General features: G+C 40.6%; 1 protein-coding gene across 1 annotated transcript in view; it reads left to right on the top strand.

Annotated features, from left to right (window-relative positions):
• The first annotated feature begins 14,906 nt into the window (after positions 1-14,906).
• The window catches only part of fliI (FLII actin remodeling protein), a 140,045-nt gene continuing 132,066 nt past the window's right edge, over positions 14,907-22,885 (top strand). Inside the window, exon 1 of the mRNA XM_070083904.1 lies at positions 14,907-15,131. Coding sequence (XP_069940005.1) covers positions 15,066-15,131 — 66 coding nt within the window. The 5' untranslated portion in view covers positions 14,907-15,065. The remainder of the gene's footprint in view (positions 15,132-22,885) is intronic.

Here is a 22,885-nt window from a genome sequence, read left to right as displayed (position 1 = left end):
ATTAAGGAAACAGGTTCTAGTGTTTTCCAGCCGTACCGGGGATTCGATCTCCAGACCTCAGTGTGTGAGCTGAGTGCTCTAGTGATCGAGCTACGGGACGCCCTCTGTAAAAAATTCATTAAGTACCTTTCTGTAGCTTCATTCATTAGGTACCTTTCTGTAGCTTCATTCATTAGTTACCTTTCTGTAGCTTCATTCATTAGGTATTTTTCTGTAGCTTTATTCATTAGGTACCTTTCTGTAGCTTCATTCATTAGGTACCTTTCCGTAGCTTCATTCATTAGGTACCTTTCTGTAGCTTCATTCATTAGGTACCTTTCTGTAGCTTCATTCATTAGGTACCTTTCCGTGTGCTTCATTCATTAGGTACATTTCTGTAGCTTCATTCATTAGGTACCTTTCTGTAGCTTCATTCATTAGGTACCTTTCTGTAGCTTCATTCATTAGGTCCCTTTCTGTAGCTTCATTCATTAGATACCTTTTACTGTCTTCCTGAACTGGCTCATGCTTGGACTGGCTTTGACACTTTTAGGCAAGCCGTTCCACTTCTTTATTACTGTATAATAAAAGATATTTGAAGCTTGAACACCAACCCTGGGTACTACAGAACTGTGTTCACTTCCCCTAGTACCATACTGGCTTCGGGATAAACATGATTTAACTTGGACCACATTTGAGCTATGATAAGAGTTAATGCGGCCCTCTATTTATAACTCTCTCTCTCTCTCTCACATACTCTCCCTCTCTCTCTCTCTCTCACACTCAGAAGTGTCCCTGTTCGCAGATGATGTGAAGTTAATGCGGAGAATTAAATCAGATGGGGATCACGCAGGACTACAAAGAGACCTGGACAGGCTGGAAGCTTGGTCCAGCAACTGGCTCCTGGAATTTAACCCCACCAAATGCAAAGTCATGAAGATCGGGGAAAAGCAAAAAAGACCGCAGACAGAGTATAGGCTAAGTGGTCAAAGACTGCAAACCTCACTCAAGGACAAAGATCTTGGGGTGAGCATAACATCGAGCACGTCACCGGAAGCACACATCAACCAGATAACTGCTGCAGCATATGGACGCCTGGCAAACCTGAGAATAGCATTCCGATACCTCAGTAAGGAATCGTTCAAGACTGTACACCGTGTACGTCAGGCCCATACTAGAGTATGCAGCACCAGGTTGGAACCTACATCTGGTCAAGCACGTCAAGAAATTAGAGAAAGTGCAAACGTTTGCAACAAGGTTAGTTCCAGAGCTAAGGTGAAATGTCCTACGAAGAAAGGTTAAGGGAAATCGGCCAGACGACACTGGAGGACAAGAGGGTTAGGGGTGACATCATAACGACTTACAAAATACTGCGAGGAATAGATAAGGTGGATAGACAGGATGTTCCAGAGAGGGGACACGGAAACAAGGAGTCACAGTTAGAAGTTGAAGACTCAGATGAGTCAAAGGGATGTTAGGAAGTATTTCTTCAGTCATAGAGTTGTCAGGAAGTGGAATAGTTTGGCAAGTAATGCAGTGGAGGCAGGAACCATACATAATTTTAAGACGAGGTATGATAAAGCTCATGGAGCAGGGAGAGAGGACTTAGTAGCGACCAGTGAAGAGGCGGGGGCCAAGAGCTGAGTCTCGACCCTTGTAACCACAATTAGGTGAGTACACTCTCTTTGTCTTAAATTTCATTGAATCAAATAATACTAAATTGTAATAATATCATATTGTAAATTGTACCAAATTGCTATAATTTCATATTACCTGGAGTTTACCTGGAGAGAGTTCCGGGGGTCAACGCCCCCGCGGTCCGGTCTGTGACCAGGCCTCCTGGTGGATCAGAGCCTGATCAACCAGGCTGTTGCTGCTGGCTGCACGCAAACCAACGTACGAGCCACAGCCCGGCTGGTCAGGAACTGACTTTAGATGCTTGTCCAGTGCCACCTTGAAGACTGCCAGGGGTCTGTTAGATAAGATAAGATAAGATTTCGTTCGGATTTTTAACCCCGGAGGGTTAGCCACCCAGGATAACCCAAGAAAGTCAGTGCGTCATCGAGGACTGTCTAACTTATTTCCATTGGGGTCCTTAATCTTGTCCCCCAGGATGCGACCCACACCAGTCGACTAACACCCAGGTACCTATTTGCTGCTAGGTGAACAGGACAACAGGTGTAAGGAAACGTGTCGAAATGTTTCCACCCGCCGGGAATCGAACCCGGGCCCTCCGTGTGTGAAGCGGGACCTTTAGCCACCAGGCCACCGGGCCACTGTTGGTAATCCCTCTTATGTATGCTGGGAGGCAGTTGAACAGTCTCGGGCCCCTGACACTTATTGTATGGTCTCTTAACGTGCTAGTGACACCCCTGCTTTTCATTGAGGGGATGTTGCATCGTCTGCCAAGTCTTTCGCTTTCGTAGTGAGTGATTTTCGTGTGCAAGTTCGGTACTAGTCCCTCTAGGATTTTCCAGGTGTATATAATCATGTATCTCTCCCGCCTGCGTTCCAGGGAATACAGGTTTAGGAACCTCAAGCGCTCCCAGTAATTGAGGTGTTTTATCTCCGTTATGTGCGCCGTGAAGGTTCTCTGTACATTTTCTAGGTCAGCAATTTCACCTGCCTTGAAAGGTGCTGTTAGTGTGCAGCAATATTCCAGCCTAGATAGAACAAGTGACCTGAAGAGTATCATCATGGGCTTGGCCTCCCTAGTTTTGAAGGTTCTCATTATCCATCCTGTCATTTTTCTAGCAGATGCGATTGATACAATGTTATGGTCCTTGAAGGTGAGATCCTCCGACACGATCACTCCCAGGTCTTTGACGTTAGTGTTTCGCTCTATTTTGTGGCCAGAATTTGTTTTGTACTCTGATGAAGATTTAATTTCCTCGTGTTTACTTTTGTATCAATCAAATCACATATTACTCGGGTAGATAATTTCCAGTAGATCCTTCATGTGTTAGCTCAAATCACCGACCAGTATGGTTTAAATAAGTGACCCACTGATCAGATCAGATAGACTGGTCCGAACCCTTGACTGGTCCGAACCCTTGACTGGTCCGAACCCTTGACTGGTCCGAACCCTTGACTGGTCCGAACCCTGGACTGGTTTCAAACGGTTTCGTTGTGCACCACCTAGCAGGTTATTAATAGAATATTCAAGAGGTTGCTAGTAGAATTGCAGTAAATCAACCATTCAAATCATTATGAAGCTGTGTGTAGTCTGTGGTCAGTCAAACAAACGAGCTTCCACATGCATAAATTGTCATTTCTGTGGAAATTGGTGTCACGCCCCTTGTGCAGATATCCAAGAACTAGCTACAAGCAGTATTAAAACAGGGAAGTGTTTTTGGGTATGCCCAAATGAGATAAATCTGTGGACTAAAATCACAAGGGTATTAAAAGAGGTCAACATCAAAGCTGCTTTCATAGAAAACCTGGAAGCTTTCTACAACAGATGGGAACATAAAAAGTCCGGGCTGAATGGTACTGCCCTTGATACTGGCCATGTAGTCAGAAACTGTAAGGCTGGAGATGATGTCCTGGTAGTCAGTAAATGGGGGGCTGATAGTGCTGTCCTGGGAGACAGTAATGGGGAAGCTGGAGGTGCTGTCCTGGGAGACAGTAATGGTGAAGCTGGAGGTGCTGTCCTGGGAGACAGTAATGGTGAAGCTGGAGATGCTGTCCTGGGAGACAGTAATGGGGAAGCTGGAGATGCTGTCCTGGGAGACAGTAATGGTGAAGCTGGAGATTTTGTCCAGGTAGTCGGGAATTATACGCAGGAAGGAATACATATGAATGACCTCATAGGGGACAGGAGCCATAGTAGGGAAACAAGTGTAGTCAAAGATAAGATAAAACCAATATTGCAAACTAGAAATACCGCAGGAAATAGCAAACAAGAGGACTCCACTAGCAATAGTGAGGATATATTACCAAAAACAAATGGTGGGAGCTCCATTGTTGGTGCTAGGGAGGATAGAAGTAAGACAGGGAAACATGCACCAACAGGGAATACAGTCACAGAAACCCAAGGCAAACGGAAACCAAGCCTGTGCACATACTATGCACTCGGTATCTGCTGGCATGGGAAATCTGGAAAAACAGATGGGACGTGCAACTATGACCACCCTAGGAAATGCCATGCCCATATGACAACAGGAAAATGCAAACTCCCTTCCTGTAAGCTTTTTCACCCTGAACTGTGTACCTCTTCAGTACAGGAAAGACTGTGCTATAACTTAAATTGCCAGGCATACCATCTAAAGGGGACAAAAAGATACAAAACATCCAGGCCATGGGAAAACCTGGGTAGCCACAGCCACTCAAGAGGGAGAGGTTTTTTAGTGCCAGGAAGGAAAAAAAACTGGCAGGAAATGGCAGAAATCGTACACCAAATCCAGTCATTCCTGGAGTGGAACCACAGTCGATGGCCTCCACTCCAAACCAACAGATACAGATACTAATGCCGGAAAAAAAATCCCCCCCCAGTACCAACAATACCACCAGTCCGATAACATTCTTCTTTGCAAATATACAGGGTCTAAAGCCAGCAACAAACAACAAAATACCTTTCATCCGTGGACTGCTTGCAGAGGCAAAGGCAATGTTCGCGGCTTTCACTGAGACCCACATAAAGGATCACTTGGACAACGAAATATGGATCCCAGGTTACAACCTATACAGATGTGACAGAGTGAACAGGCAAAAGGGGGGGGGTTGGCCTGTACATTGCAGAGTCACTTGTTTGCACAGAACTGCTAAATGCCTCAAATGATGTAGTGGAAGTTTTAGCAGTAAAGGTCGAGAACCAAAACCTAGTCATTGTGATAGTCTACAAGCCTCCGGATGCAACATCCCAGCAATTCCAGGAACAGCTGTTAAAAATTGACCACTGTCTGGAAAACCTTCCAGCTCCTGCACCCAACATCTTGCTCCTGGGGGATTTCAACTTAAGGCACCTAAAATGGAGGAATATAGCAAATAATATTGTTGCAGAAATAACACCAGGAGGCAGCTCTGATGAAAACTCACACTCACGCGAGCTTTTAAATCTCTGCACAAAATTCAATTTAAACCAGCAAATAATAGAGCCTACTAGACTGGAGAATACACTAGACCTCATCTTCACTAACAATGATGATCTGATAAGAAATATCACCATATCAAAAACAATATACTCAGATCACAACATAATTGAGGTTCAGTCATGTATGCGCGGAGCCCCAGACCGACATAAGGAGATTAGTCACGAGGGAGCATTCACCAAATTCAACTTCAATAACAAAAACATAAAGTGGGACCAAGTAAACCAAGTCCTAACCGATAAAAGCTGGGAAGATATACTAAGCAACACAGACCCCAACTTATGCCTAGAACAGATTAACTCGGTAGCACTCGATGTATGCACAAGGCTTATTCCTCTAAGAAAAAGGAGGAGTAGATGTAAAACAGAAAGAGACAGGCGCTCCCTTTACAGGCGACGGAAAAGAATAACAGAGCGGCTAAAAGAGGTCAATATATCTGAAATGCGTAGGGAGACACTGGTCAGAGAAATAGCAAGCATCGAACTTAAGCTAAAAGAATCCTTTAGGAGTCAGGAATCGCGGGAAGAACTAAAAGCCATAAATGAAATCGAAAGAAACCCAAAGTATTTCTTCTCCTATGCCAAATCAAAATCGAGAACAACGTCCAGTATTGGGCCCCTACTTAAACAAGATGGGTCCTACACAGATGACAACAAGGAAATGAGTGAGCTACTCAAGTCCCAATATGACTCAGTTTTTAGCAAGCCGCTAACCAGACTGAGAGTCGAAGATCAAAATGAATTTTTTATGAGAGAGCCACAAAATTTGATTAACACAAGCCTATCCGATGTTATCCTGACGCCAAATGACTTCGAACAGGCGATAAATGACATGCCCATGCACTCTGCCCCAGGGCCAGACTCATGGAACTCTGTGTTCATCAAGAACTGCAAGAAGCCCCTATCACGAGCCTTTTCCATCCTATGGAGAGGGAGCATGGACACGGGGGTCGTCCCACAGTTACTAAAAACAACAGACATAGCCCCACTCCACAAAGGGGGCAGTAAAGCAACAGCAAAGAACTACAGACCAATAGCACTAACATCCCATATCATAAAAATCTTTGAAAGGGTCCTAAGAAGCAAGATCACCACGCATCTAGAAACCCATCAGTTACACAACCCAGGGCAACATGGGTTTAGAACAGGTCGCTCCTGTCTGTCTCAACTATTGGACCACTACGACAAGGTCCTAAATGCACTAGAAGACAAAAAGAATGCAGATGTAATATATACAGACTTTGCAAAAGCCTTCGACAAGTGTGACCATGGCGTAATAGCGCACAAAATGCGTGCTAAAGGAATAACAGGAAAAGTCGGTCGATGGATCTATAATTTCCTCACTAACAGAACACAGAGAGTAGTCGTCAACAGAGTAAAGTCCGAGGCAGCTACGGTGAAAAGCTCTGTTCCACAAGGCACAGTACTCGCTCCCATCTTGTTCCTCATCCTTATATCCGACATAGACAAGGATGTCAGCCACAGCACCGTGTCTTCCTTTGCAGATGACACCCGAATCTGCATGACAGTGTCTTCCATTGCAGACACTGCAAAGCTCCAGGCAGACATCAACCAAATCTTTCAGTGGGCTGCAGAAAACAATATGAAGTTCAACGATGAGAAATTTCAATTACTCAGATATGGTAAACATGAGGAAATTAAATCTTCATCAGAGTACAAAACAAATTCTGGCCACAAAATAGAGCGAAACACCAACGTCAAAGACCTGGGAGTGATCATGTCGGAGGATCTCACCTTCAAGGACCATAACATTGTATCAATCGCATCTGCTAGAAAAATGACAGGATGGATAATGAGAACCTTCAAAACTAGGGAGGCCAAGCCCATGATGACACTCTTCAGGTCACTTGTTCTATCTAGGCTGGAATATTGCTGCACACTAACAGCACCTTTCAAGGCAGGTGAAATTGCCGACCTAGAAAATGTACAGAGAACTTTCACGGCGCGCATAACGGAGATAAAACACCTCAATTATTGGGAGCGCTTGAGGTTCCTAAACCTGTATTCCCTGGAACGCAGGAGGGAGAGATACATGATTATATACACCTGGAAAATCCTAGAGGGACTAGTACCGAACTTGCACACGAAAATCACCCACTACGAAAGCAAAAGACTTGGCAGACGATGCACCATCCCCCCAATGAAAAGCAGGGGTGTCACTAGCACGTTAAGAGACCATACAATAAGTGTCAGGGGCCCGAGACTGTTCAACTGCCTCCCAGCACACATAAGGGGGATTACCAACAGACCCCTGGCAGTCTTCAAGCTGGCACTGGACAAGCACCTAAAGTCAGTTCCGGATCAGCCGGGCTGTGGCTCGTATGTTGGTTTGCGTGCAGCCAGCAGCAACAGCCTGGTTGATCAGGCTCTGATCCACCAGGAGGCCTGGTCTCAGACCGGGCCGCGGGGGCGTTGACCCCCGGAACTCTCTCCAGGTAAACTCCAGGTAAACTCTCCAGTGGTCCAGTAGCTGGCACCATTGTAATATTTCTATATTGTAATTTAATTCAGAATGTACCATTGTTTGCAATAATGTAATTTTATACTAATTTTAAAACTGTATTTACTGTATTTACTGTAACTCATCATGTCCTATAATTGCCTGTTATTACCTTACAAATCTTAAGTTGATATTAATTAAGTTTGCCAGAAATGTTCTGCATACAAAGGGGCTTTTGGTATGTACACCCAACTACTGTATTCTTTTGTACAACCATGTATCATGTGAAGATAAAGTTTTTATTTTTATTCTTATTCTGACTCTCTTGTTACAAGTACTTCTGGCAGTTTGGGAGACACACAGATGATGATCAAACTAAATGTAAATTATGTGATCAGGCACTATGAACACTATGTGCTTAATTGTCCACTCATTGAGGAATACAGAGACAGACAGTATAATAACCTATGTGACATGTCAAGATATCTTATTAATGAAAATAAGATACCAGATATACTAAGCAAATTTCCTAAATTTGCTTGTAACAGATAATTGAACTATAGATATGTAGATATAAATCCATATGTATTCCTGTTAACCCTTCGGGGCCTAGTTCCTAGGCCTTTTGTGTATCCATATGCTCTTGCGCTACCGTCCACAGGATAGATATGGGTGCACAATAAACTAGCCACTTTTTAGTTAGTTTAATATGTTTATTATGCACCCCATACCCATCCTGTGGGCGGTAGTCAAAAGATTACAGAGGTACATAATTGGTCCAGGGACTGGACTCCAAAGTTTTGATGCTGAGCAAGTTACAATGGTAATGAACTAGATCTGGTCATAATCATGACCAAGTTACAAAGGTAATGAGCTCCAGGTAGAGCTGGTCACAAGCCACTTCGGTGGCAAAATCTAAATCTTCACTCCCCTCCCTTCGTCCCGACCACCACCCCTCAATCCCCCCCCTCCATCCCCCATCATTCCCCCTCCCTCCCTCTATCCCTCTCTCCCTCCATCCCTCTCTCAGTGCCAGATCCGGGGTAGTTGGCACAATACCGGTGCCAAAAATAAAAATAATAAAATTAGCTCATAAAAAATTTATGGTCACCATTGAGTAATGATGCCAGAATCTCAGATTTTTTATCACTATTATTTTTATTTTTTAAATGATAAAGACTTATCCTCTGATAAGAGAATTTTTGTTTGCTGGATAAAATATTCGCTGGACTGTGGTTGCCTGGTCCTTCAAACAGTGCCTTGCTGCTGAAGAACGGTATCTGAACACGTTATGTAAGTAAGTAAGTAAGTAAGTAAGTTTATTCAGGTATACACAAATACAGTTACATAGAATTATCATACATAGCAGCATATGTGTAGAGAACCTAGGATAACCCAAAAAAGTCAGACAGAGTGACTTATTTCCATTGGGGTCCTTTTACCTTATTATTATAATATAAAGGTTATAATATTTTCTTATTATTCTACAATGAAGATAACATCTTATTATCATACTAAAAAGACTATCTACTACACGAGGGTCATTAAGACTATCGCAGATGATGTGAAGTTAATGCGGAGAATTAAATCAGTACCTCTGTAATCTTTTGACTACCACCCACAGGATGGGTTGGGGTGCATAATAAATATATTAAACTAAAACTAACTGCTGGAGAGCTCTTGATTCCATGACCTGGAGCAATCATCAACCATGAATTAACGTCATTACTCCTCAGCTTCCAGATTTTTTTTTTTTTTTTATTTTTAGATTTTGCCACCGAAGTGGCTAGTTTATTGTGCACCCCATATCCATCCTGTGGACGGTAGCGCGAGAGCATATGGATACACAAAAGGCCTAGGAACTAGGCCCCAAAGGGTTAACAGGAATACATATGGATTTATATCTACATATCTATAGTTCACTTATCTGTTACAAGCAAATTTAGGAAATTTGCTTAGTATATCTGGTATCTTATTTTCATTAATAAGATATCTTGACATGTCACATAGGTTATTATACTGTCTGTCTCTGTATTCCTCAATAAGTGGACAATTAAGCACATAGTGTTCAAGAGAGTGACCATATGCCTGATCACATAATTTACATTTAGTTTGATCATCATCTGTGTGTCTCCCAAACTGCCAGAAGTACTTGTAACCAAGCCTAAGCCTGGCCACTACAACATCAGTCAGTCTGTTCACATTGCAAGTTGCTCCATAAACATACTTATCTACGTTCATGTTATCATAGTGGGTTATAGATCTACTCAGGCTTCTAACTGCATTCCTATAACAATCATTTTCATTATTTACTTCTCTCCTAATTATCAGCTTCCAGGCGTTGTATCAACCTTAAATATTTCCGTCGTTGGAGGAGCGCTGAACCCTTAGGGGCCATATAATACCTAGGGGCTCTGGTGGGTAAAGCTCTCGCTTCACACAGTGAGGGTCTGGGTTCGATTCCCAGTCAGGGTAGAAACACTGGGCGTATTTCTTTACACCTGTTGTCTATGTTCACCCATCAGTATAAAATGGGTACCTGGGTGTTAGTGGACTGGTGTGGGTCGTATCCTGGGACACTGACCTAATTTGTCCGTAATGCTTAGCATAAGCGGCTTTCTACATAGCAGTATGTCATTGATGTCAACTATGGTCTGTATACCTTGTACATGTACTTGTAGTAAATAAATATGTTATTATTATTTTAAGGACAGAGAGGATACCTGGAGTTTACCTGGAGAGAGTTCCGGGGGTCAACGCCCCCGCGGCCCGGTCTGTGACCAGGCCTCCTGGTGGATCAGAGCCTGATCAACCAGGCTGTTACTGCTGGCTGCACGCAAACTAACGTACGAGCCACAGCCCGGCTGGTCAGGAACCGACTTTAGGTGCTTGTCCAGTGCCAGCTTGAAGACTGCCAGGGGTCTGTTGGTAATCCCCCTTATGTATGCTGGGAGGCAGTTGAACAGTCTCGGGCCCCTGACACTTATTGTATGGTCTCTTAACGTGCTAGTGACACCCCTGCTTTTCATTGGGGGGATGTTGCATCGTCTTCCAAGTCTTTTGCTTTCGTAGTGAGTGATTTTCGTGTGCAAGTTCGGTACTAGTCCCTCTAGGATTTTCCAGGTGTATATAATCATGTATCTCTCCCGCCTGCGTTCCAGGGAATACAGGTTTAGGAACCTCAAGCGCTCCCAGTAATTGAGGTGTTTTATCTCCGTTATGCGCGCCGTGAAGGTTCTCTGTACATTTTTTAGGTCAGCAATTTCACCTGCCTTGAAAGGTGCTGTTAGTGTGCAGCAATATTCCAGCCTAGATAGAACAAGTGACCTGAAGAGTGTCATCATGGGCTTGGCCTCCCTAGTTTTGAAGGTTCTCATTATCCATCCTGTCATTTTTCTAGCAGCTGCGATTGGTACAATGTTATGGTCCTTGAAGGTGAGATTCTCTGACATGATCACTCCCAGGTCTCTGACGTTTGTTTTTCGCTCTATTTTGTGGCCGGAATTTGTTTTGTACTCTGATGAAGTTTTAATTTCCTTGTGTTTACCATATCTTGCAAGAACTGCAAGAAGCCCCTATCACGAGCTTTTACCATCCTATGGAGAGGGAGCATGGACACGGGGGTCGTCCCACAGCTACTAAAAACAACAGACATAGCCCCACTCCACAAAGGGGGCAGTAAAACAATAGCAAAGAACTACAGACCGATAGCACTAACATCCCATATCATAAAAATCTTTGAAATGGTCCCAAAAAGCAAGATCGCCACCCATCTAGAAACCCATCAATTACACAACCCAGGGCAACATGGATTTAGAGCAGGTCTCTCCTGTCTGTCTCAACTATTAGATCACTACGACAAGGTCCTAGAAGCACTAGAAGACAAAAAGAATGTAGATGTAATATATACAGACTTTGCAAAAGCCTTCGACAAGTGTGACCATGGCGTAATAGCGCACAAAATGCGAGCTAAAGGAATAACAGGAAAAGTTGGTAGATGGATCTATAATTTCCTCACAAACAGAACACAAAGAGTAGTAGTCAACAGAGTAAAGTCCGAGGCGGCTACGGTGAAAAAATCCGTTCCACAAGGCACAGTACTCGCTCCCATCTTGTTTCTCATCCACATATCTGCCATAGACAAGGATGTCAGCCACAGCACCATGTCTTCCTTTGCAGATGACACCCGAATCTGCATGACAGTGTCTTCCACTGCAGACACTGCAAGGCTCCAGGCGGACATCAACCAAATCTTTCAATGGGCTGCAGAAAACAATAAGAAGTTCAATGATGAGAAATTTCAATTACTCCGATATGGTAGACACGAGGAAATCAAAACTTCATCAGAGTACAAAACAAATTCCGGCCACAAAATAGAGCGAAAAACAAACGTCAAAGACCTGGGAGTGATCATGTCGGAGGATCTCACCTTGAAGGACCATAACATTATACCAATTGCAGCTGCTAGAAAAATGACAGGATGGATAGGAGTCCAGTCCCTGGACCAATTATGTACCTCTGTAATCTTTTGACTACAGCCCACAGGATGGGTATGGGGTGCATAATAAACATATTAAACTAACTGGATAGTGAGAACCTTCAAAACTAGGGATGCCAAGCCCATGATGACACTCTTCAGGTCGCTTGTTCTATCTAGGCTGGAATATTGCTTTACACTAACAGCACCTTTCAAGGCAGGTGAAATTGCTGACCTAGAAAATGTACAGAGAACCTTCACAGCACGCATAACGGAGATAAAACACCTCAATTACTGGGAGCGCTTGAAGTTCCTGAACCTGTTTTCCATGGAACTCAGGCGGGAGAGATACATGATTATATACACCTGGAAAATCCTAGAGGGACTAGTACCGAGCTTGCACACGAAAATCACTCACAACGAAAGCAAAAGACTTGGCAGACGATGCAACATCCCCCCAGTGAAAAGCGGGGATGTCACTAGCACGTTAAGAGATAGTACAATAAGTGTCAGGGGCCCGAGACTGCTCAACTGCCTCCCAGCATACATAAGGGGGATTACCAATAGACCCCTGGCAGTCTTCAAGCAGGCACTGGACAAACACCTAAAGTCGGTACCTGACCAGCCGGGCTGGGGCTCGTAAGTTGGATTGCGTGCATCCAGCAGTAACAGCCTGGTTAATCAGGCTCTGATCCACCAGGAGGCCTGGTCACAGACCGGGCCGCGGGGGCGTTGACCCCCGGAACTCTCTCCAGGTAAACTCCAGGTTGAACTTCATATTGTTTTCTGCAGCCCATTGAAAGGTTTGGTTGATGTCCGCCTGGAGCCTTGCAGTGTCTGCAATGGAAGACACTGTCATGCAGATTCGGGTGTCATCTGCAAAGGAAGACACGGTGCTGTGGCTGACATCCTTGTCTATGGCAGATATGAGGATGAGAAACAAGATGGGGGCGAGTACTGTGCCTTGTGGAACGGAGCTTTTCACCGTAGTCGCCTCGGACTTTACTCTGTTGACTACTACTCTTTGTGTTCTGTTTGTGAGGAAATTATATATCCATCTACCAACTTTTCCTGTTATTCCTTTAGCACGCATTTTGTGCGCTATTACGCCATGGTAACACTTGTTAGTTTAAGTTAGTTTAATATGTTTATTATGCACCCCATACCCATCCTGTGGGCGGTAGTCAAAAGATTACAGAGGTACATAATGGGTCCAGGGACTGGGCCTCAAAGTTTTGATAGCTGAGCAAGTTACAGAGGGAATGAATTCACAATTTACAAAGGTAATGAACTCACAATTTACAAAGGTAATGAACTGCAGGTAGGTCTAGTCACAATCATGACAAGTTACAAAGGTATTTACAGATTACAGGGGTACACAATGGGTCCAGGGACCGGGCTCCAAAGTTTTGATGGCTGAACTAGGTACAAGGTAATGAACTCACAAGTTACAAAGGTAATGAACTCACAAGTTACAAAGGTAATGAATACTGTAAGAATGGTTACTTACGTTTATACATGGTCACACTTGTCGAAGGCTTTTGCAAAGTCTGTATATATTACGTCTGCATTATTTTTGTCTTCTAGTGCATCTAGGACCTTGTCGTAGTGATCCAGTAGCTGAGACAGACAAGAGCGACCTGCTCTAAACCCATGCTGCCCTGGGTTGTGTAATTGATGGGTTTCTAGATGGGTGGCGATCTTGCTTCTTAGGACCCTTTCAAAGATTTTTATGATATGGGATGTTAGTGCTATCGGTCTGTAGTTCTTTGATATTACTTTACTGCTTTGCTATTGCTTACTGCATTACTACTGTAGGGAAGGTAGAGGATTCGATGGATTTGTTAAAGAGTGTTGCTATGATTGGTGACAGCACTTGCGACACTTTTTTGTATATATAGGGTGGTAAGGTGTTTAAATCTCCTGTCTTGTTTTATAGTGCGTTGATAATAAGGGAGATTTATGTTGGGTTAGTCGGAGCTAGGAACAGTGTGTTCAGGTAGTTGCCAGTGAGGTAGTCATTGGGTGGGGTATTTGAGCTTGGGATTTTATTGGCAAGGTTTTTTCCTATGGTCGAGAAGAAATCATTGAGTCTGTTTGCTGTTTCAGTTGGTGGGAGTTGGGGTTCATCTGGTTTTGTTAGTTCAATTGCGCTTTTTCCTGATATCTTTTTTGTTCCTAGAATTTCTGATAGGGTTTTCCAGGCCTTTTTTTATATCACCTTTTAAGTTGGATAATCTGGTCTGCCTGAGGACAGACCCTTGTATACTGGAACTAACAGGCCCCACCCACATGTCACCATGTTTTAAACTGCTGCACTTCTTTTACAACTCTCTTGCTATATCTCTGGCCCACTTTTTCCCTCTCCACTAGTGGGCCCCACTCACATGTGACCACATCTCAAACTGCTGCACCTCTCCATTTCATCTTTATTCCTCTGTATTATATTGATAAAGCCTCATGTGCAGGTTATAACTCTAACAATCAAGATACTCAGGTGTTGCAAGTGTTTTGTTTACAATAAAAGTGTATTGGGATTATCCTTCCTGAAAGTGCAGTCTTATTTGTGAATAAGTAAGTTTATTTAGGTACAGGTATACATGAGTACAGTTATCATATATAGTAACATATATATAAATTACTCACCAGGATAACCCAAAAAAGTCAGTTAAAAAAAAAAGTGACTCATTTCTATGTAAGGAATCAGACCAAAGGAACTGGATCAAACATTATTACCTCCTATTCCCAGGTGCTGCATGACCCCTACTGATTTAGAGCTCCCAGGAATATAAAGTTTTTGCTTTATTATATGGTTGCTGTGTGACTCATAAGCCTTGACTACAGTTTTTTTTTGACAAAAATGTATGTGGGTTTCGAGGATGGTCGCTGGAGGCGGTAGTGGTCACTGAGGTGACGACCAGCTGTGAGCGACCACTTTAGTGTAAATACACCCAGACTCGCACATTATTCACTATTACGAAAAGTAAACTATTGTGATTTGTATCCAGTTAATGGAGAGGTGCTGGAAACCACCAGCAGACACAGCAGTATAGTGGGTCATGGCTGCAGCAGGCACAGTATTGCCCTTCGTCAGGGGCATAGATCTCACTAAAAATGACTTCAGGGTGAGTATATGTCACACTCACCTTGTATCAACCTGTTTGTTTTTAATTGACGATGTTGGTGATATGATCTTGATCCAGGGAGGTGGAGCTACCCTCCAGTTGAATTAAGCCCTCCACACACACACACACACACACACGAAGAGGCGGGGCCAGGAGCTGTGACTCGACCCCTGCAACCACACACAGGTGAGTACACACACACACACACACACACAAATAAATAAATATATATAAATAAATAAATAAATATATAATATATAATATATAATATATATTATATATTATATATATATGTATACTATATATTTATTATTATTATTATTATTATTATTATTATTATTATTATTATTATTATTATTATTATTATTATTATTATTATTATTATTATTATTATTATTATTATTATTATTATTATTATTATTATTTTTATTATTATTATACGGTCATTTGGCCAAAAGAATTTCCATGGAATTAAAGCAAATTGTATCAGTTAAGTTCAGCAATTTAACAAAACAAATTGTACCACTTAAGTTCACTGATAAAGTGTAGCATAAAGAGTGTAGCAAGTTAGTTAAGCAATAGAAAAAGGAAGAAATGCGGACGTTTAGTTTAATATGTTTATTATGCACCCCATACCCATCCTGTGGGCGGTAGTCAAAATATTACAGAGGTACATAATTGGTCCAGGGACTGGACTCCAAAGTTTTGATAGCTGAACTAGGTACAAAGGTAATGAACTCGCAAGTTACAAAGGTAATGAATCCTGTAAGAATGGTTACTTACGTTACGTTAAATGCGGACGCTGCTGCCGCTTCTGCCACCATCATCACTTGTCATATTATGCCCTATTTTATGTATTCTAGAGTACGTATATATCATGTTTCTCTGTTAATTATATTAATTATTATGTCATATTAAATGAATTGTGATAGATAAATATGCCGTAGAGTTGATTGCATTATATTCAAATATTTTGTCCTGCTGTTGGGATGGATTAATGGCATTTCAATTTATTTAAAAGAGGAAAATTTATTTGGTATATGAGTAAATTGAGTTACGAGCTAGGTCACAGAACAGGTTAAACTCGTAAGTTAGGGATCCACTGTAAATTATTTAGGTATGAATACTGGTCAGAGAGCCCATCATAAGTCCGAGTAGTCAGTAAACGAGTACGTCGTTAAGTGAGGAGAGGATGTATGTATGTATATGTATATGTATGTATGTATGTATGTATGTATGTATGTGTGTGTGTATGTGTGTGTGTATGTGTGTGTGTATGTGTGTGTATTTATGTATATGTGTATGTGTGTGTATTTATGTATATATGTATGTATATATGTATGTATATATGTATGTATATATGTATGTATATATGTATGTATATATGTATGTATATATGTATGTATATATGTATGTATGTATATATATATGTATGTATATATATATATATGTATGTATATATATATATATATATATATATATATATATATATGTATGTATATATGTATGTATATATAGGAGCAAGGGGCTAGTAACCACTTCTCCCGTATATATTACTAAATGTAAAAGGAGAAACTTTCGTTTTTCCTTTTGGGCCACCCCGCCTCGGTGGGATACGGCCGGTGTGTTGAAAGAAGAAAGATATATATATATGTCGTGCCGAATAGGCAGAACTTGCGATCTTGGCTTAAATAGCAACGCTCATCTTGCCATATAGGACAAGCTAAAATTTGTGTATGGAATAATTTCGCAAATATCATTCTAAACCTAACGAAAAAAAATATATTTCATTGTGTTTGTTTAGTATTATATTACTGTAAAGGTATTTAAAATATATTTAGTTGTGTTAGGGTAAAATAAATTGCACTTGTTATAATAAGGTTAGGTAGGTTTTCTAAGATTCTTTTGGTGCAAAATTGATTTTTTTTACATTAACATTAATTAAAAAAATATATCTTTAAACGTATAAGAGAAATTTTTAGGAAGGACTTAATTTTAAATGAGTTCTTGCTAATTGACCAGTTTTACATATTCGGCACGACATAATATATATATATATATATATATATATATATATATATATATATATATATATATATATATATATATATATATATATATATATATATAGATATATGTGTCGTGCCGAATAGGCAGAACTTGCGATCTTGGCTTAAAGAGCAACGCTCATCTTGCCATATAGGACAAGTGAAAATTTGTGTATGCAATAATTTTGCCAAAATCATTCTGATCCTAACGAAAAAAATATATTTCACTGTATTTGTTTAGTATTAAATTACTGTAAACAAATCTAAAATATATTTAGTTGGGTTAGGCTAAAATAAATTGAGCTTGTTATAATAAGGTTAGGTAAGTTTATTAAGTTCCTTATGGTGCAAAATTATAAATTTTTACATCAACATTAATTAAAAAAATATATCTTTAAACGTATAAGAGAAAATTTTAGAAAGGATTTAATTTTAAATGAGTTCTTGCTAATTGACCAGTTTTACATATTCGGCACGACATAATATATATATATATATATATATATATATATATATATATATATATATATATATATATATATATATATATATATATATATATATATATATATATATTTATATATATATTTATATATATATATATATATATATATATATATATATATATATATATATATATATATATATATATATATATATATACAGTGGACCCCCGGTTAACGATATTTTTTCACTCCAGAAGTATGTTCAGGTGCCAGTACTGACCGAATTTGTTCCCATAAGGAATATTGTGAAGTAGATTAGTCCATTTCAGACCCCCAAACATACACGTACAAACGCACTTACATAAATACACTTACATAATTGGTCGCATTCGGAGGTGATCGTTATGCGGGGGTCCACTGTATATATATATATATATATATATATATATATATATATAGATAGATATATATATACTACATATATATAGGGGTATTTTCGTATAAACATGGACTCGCTTTTCATAGGTTGACTCGCGAATAGTAGTTCGTCCGGGACGCGTACGCACGGTGTGAGCCGGGGCGGCCTCCCTACCCAGCCAGTCTGGCATTGTTTACCAGTGAGTGAAGGTCCCCTCAAGTGCTCCTACGAAATATTTCATAATATTCCACTCATTTTAGTGCTCGCAAGTACTAAATAAGCTACCATGGCTCCAAAGAAAGCTCCTAGTGCCGAGCCTGTGGTAAACAAGGTGAGAAATAAGTACAGTGACAAAGTCTTGCACCATTTTAGGGAAGTGTTAAAGAGACGCCAGAAACAGAGCTCTCTCCACAGTTACTTTGCGAGACAGGACTAGAGTGACTCCCAAGGTGGTCCTAGTGGCATTAAGAAACAGAGAAGAGAAGCAACCCCAGAGAAGCAATTGGTACCTGAGGTGTTGCTGGAAGGGGATTCCCCTTCCAAACTGTAAACAATCCAATCTCTCTCCTCCTCCAGTCTTCCATACACTAAGAAGAATCTCCAATAAAGGTAAGTGTTATGCTGTTAATGTTTCATTCATCATTTCCCATTGTATTGTTTATGTACTACATCTATATTTCATGTAAAATTTTTTTCTGTTTTAATACTTCTGAGTGTCAGGAACGGATTAATTGTATTTACATTATTTCTTATGGGGAAAATTGATTCGCAAATCGTAAATTTCGTTTATAGTAGCTCCTCCAGGAACGGATTAATTACGAAAAACGAGGGAACACTGTATATATATACAGTGGACCCCCGCATAACGATATTAATCCGTGCATGAGAGCTCATTGTTATGCGAAATTATCGTTATGCGAATGAATTTTCCCCATAAGAAATAATGGAAATCAAATTAATCCGTGCAAGACACCCAAAAGTATGAAAAAAAAAATTTTACCACATGAAGTATACATTTTCCTACACACAAAGAGAAGGATACATGCACAGTAGTAGAGTAGTACATGCACAGTATATATTGTGCATGTACTACTCTACTAAATGAAGAATAAATGACACCTTTATTGAAGATGCAGCAATGACTGATGAGACACTGTGTCCTGGAGTGCCTTTTCCTCCTGAGTACTGTAGGTCCTGTTTGGCATTTTCTTCCAGAACAGGCCTTATGACACTGTGTATGCCACTACGATTCTTAAATCTCTCAAACCAACCTTTGCTGGCTTTAAATTCACCAATATGAGCACTAGTTCCAGGCATTTTTCCCTGTTCACCTGGGTGTTAGTGGACTGGTGTGGGTTGCATCCTGGGAGACAAGATTAAGGACCCCAAATGGAAATAAGTTAGACAGTCTTCGATGACACTGACTTTATGGGGACATGAAATTCATTAAGGTGAAGTTTTTGCCTCCTAATACCACTCCTCTCCTGCAGCCCATGGACCAGCAGGTTATTGCAAACTTCAAAAAACTGTACACAAAAGCTCTGTTTGAAAGGTGCTTTGTAGTGACCTCAGAAACTCAACTGACTCTAAGAGAGTTTTGGAGAGAGCACTTTAATATCCTCAATTGTGTAAACCTTATAGGTAAGGCTTGGGAGGGAGTGACTAAGAAGACCTTGAACTCTGCTTGGAAGAAACTGTGGCCAGAATGTGTAGACAAAAGGGATTTTGAAGGGTTTGAGGCTAACCCTGAGAGGATTATGCCAGTTGAGGAATCCATTGTGGCATTGGGAAAGTCCTTGGGGTTGGAGGTTAGTGGGGAGGATGTGGAAGAGTTGGTGGAGGAGGACAATGAAGAACTAACCACTGATGAGCTGATAGATCAACTTCAAGAGCAAGAGGCCAGACCTGAGGAAACTGGTTCAGAGGAGGGGAGAGAGAAATTGAAGAAGTTGCCTACTACAAAGATTAAGGAAATCTGTGCAAAGTGGCTTGAAGTGCAAACCTTCATGGATGAAAATCACCCTCACACAGCTATTGCAAGCCGTGCTGGTGACTATTACACTGACAATGTTGTGAAACACTTTAGGGAAGTCATAAAGGAACGAGAGGTACAGGCCACTATGGACAGATATGTTGTGCGAAAGAAGTCCAGTGACTCTGAAGCTGGTCCTAGTGGCATTAAAAGAAGAAGGGAAGTAACCCCAGAAAAGGACTCGACACCTCAAGTCTTAATGGAAGGGGATTTCCCTTCTAAACACTAACACTCTCTCTCCCCTCCTCCCATCCCATCAATCATCACCAGATCTTCAATAAAAGTAAGTGTCATGTAATTGTGCATGCCTTTTTCAGTTTGTGTGAATTAAAATTAACATTTCATGTGGTAAATTTTTTTTTTTTTCATACTTTTGGGTGTCTTGCACGGATTAATTTGATTTCCATTATTTCTTAAGGGGAAAATTCATTCGCATACCGATCATTTCGCATAACAATGAGCCCTCTTGCATGGATTAAAGTCGCTATGCGGGGGTCCACTGTACACAGTGGACCCCCGGTTAACGATATTTTTACATTCCAGAAGTATGTTCAGGTGCCAGTACTGACCGAATTTGTTCCCATAAGGAATATTTTGAAGTAGATTAGTCCATTTAAAACCCCCAAATATACACGTACAAACGCACTTACATAAATACACTTACATAATTGGTCGCATTGGGAGGTGATCGTTAAGTGGGGGTCCACTGTATATATATATATATATATATATATATATATATATATATATATATATATATATATATATATATATATATATATATATATATATATATATATGTAAATTATATATACGTATATATATATATATATATATATATATATATATATATATATATATATATATATATATATATATATATATATATATATATATATATATATATGTAAATTATATATACGTATATATATATATATATATATATATATATATATATATATATATATATATATATATATATATATATATATATATATATATATATATATATATATATATACACACACAGTGGACCCCCACATAACGATATTATTTCAATCCAGAAGTCTGTTTGGGTGCCGTTATAGACCGAATTTGTCCCCATAAGAAATATTGTGAATTAGATTAGTCCGCTTCAGACCCCTTAAAATACACCTACAAAATCACTTACAAAAATACACTTACATAATTTTTCGAGTTGGGAGCTGATCGTTATGCAGGGGTCCACTGTATATATATATATATATATATATATATATATATATACTGTATATATGCTGTTGCTGTAGTGCTGTCTGCTGCTGCTGTAGCACTGTCTGCTGCTGCTGTAGCACTGTCAGCTGCTGCTGTAGCACTGTCAGCTGCTGCTGCTGCTGTAGCACCGTTGTTGGTGTGGCTTATTGAGAATACCAAGAAACAATTAACCCCAGAGGGTTAGCCACCCAGGATAACCCAAAAAAGTCAGTGTCATCGAAGACTGTAACTTATTTTCATTGGGGTCCTTAATCTTGTCTCCCAGGATGCAACCCACACCAGTCGACTAACACCCAGGTGAACAGGGAAAAATGCCTGGAACTAGTGCTCATATTGGTGAATTTAAAGCCAGCAAAGTATATATATATATATATATATATATATATATATATATATATATATATATACAGTATGGTTTAGAAAGACACGTAAGCAAACACTATAACATATTTATTAGAAAACGTTTCGGTCCTGGGACCTTGATCACTTCTAACATACAGAGGTAGAAAGACATTATATATATAGGCGGAGAGTGAGATGTGACGCACGTGACCTGAGGAATGTTATAAGAACATAATAATGGAGGGACACTGTAGAAGGCCTACTGGCCCATGCGAGGCAGGTCCTTATCAAAACAACCTCTACCTATGATGAGGACGGGTAGACGATGAAATCATGTGACTCCTGTGTTGTTGGGTTGGTGCTGCTTAAGTATCATGTATGCCAATGTTTTTGAAATTTTGTAGTTTCCAGTGTTGCGTTCTATAGTGTCAGTGACGGTGATTAGTGAGGCTTCTAGGCACCGTCGGCGTCTGAGGTCTGGTTCGGTGAGAACGAGTTGCGCCTCGTTCCAGTTCATCAAATGCCCCGTGGAGTCTCTGTGGAGGACACAGGCGTACCTTACATCGTCTCTGTTAGAGGCATTTCGATGCTCATTCAGGCGGACTGCAAGATCTCTGCCTGTCTCGCCTACATATTTCTTGGGACAGAACCCACAAGGGATAGTGTAGATGCCTGCTGTAGATGTTAGAGGTGTGGGGGTGCGTTTCGTAGTGAGGTCTTTGATAGATGATGTGTTTATGGTGGAAACGTTGATGTTACTCATAGCAAGTGCCCGGCGAGTATTCGTGGCAACATCGCCACATGGGAGTACTATGAACTGTTTAGGGGGCTGTTCCATGGGCGGTTTGTTGAGGATAGCTTGTGCCTTGAGTCTGCAATCTCGGATGAAGAAAGATGGGAACTGAAGACGTGTAAAGGCTTGTGTTATGTAAGTGCATTCTTCTTCTAGAAAACAAGGGCTGGAGATGCGAAGAGCTCTCAAGAAGAAGCCAATGAGGACTCCTCTCTTAGTGCGGGTGTCTTGGTGTGAATAGAAGTGTATAAGATCGTCCTTGTTGGTAGGTTTTCTATACACTTTGAAGAGAAGTTTGTCACTGTCGGGAGATCTGCACAGTAGAACGTCGAGGAAAGGAAGTTTGCCATCATTTTCGAGTTCAAGTGTAAACTTTATTGATGGTTCAACTGCATTGATCTTGTTGAGAAGGGCCTGGATA

This window comes from Cherax quadricarinatus, chromosome 11 (genome assembly GCF_038502225.1).
Source record: "Cherax quadricarinatus isolate ZL_2023a chromosome 11, ASM3850222v1, whole genome shotgun sequence".
NCBI lineage: Eukaryota > Metazoa > Arthropoda > Malacostraca > Decapoda > Parastacidae > Cherax > Cherax quadricarinatus.
Note: the sequence above shows the minus strand (reverse complement) of the source record. Positions and strands in the feature narration are given on the sequence as shown.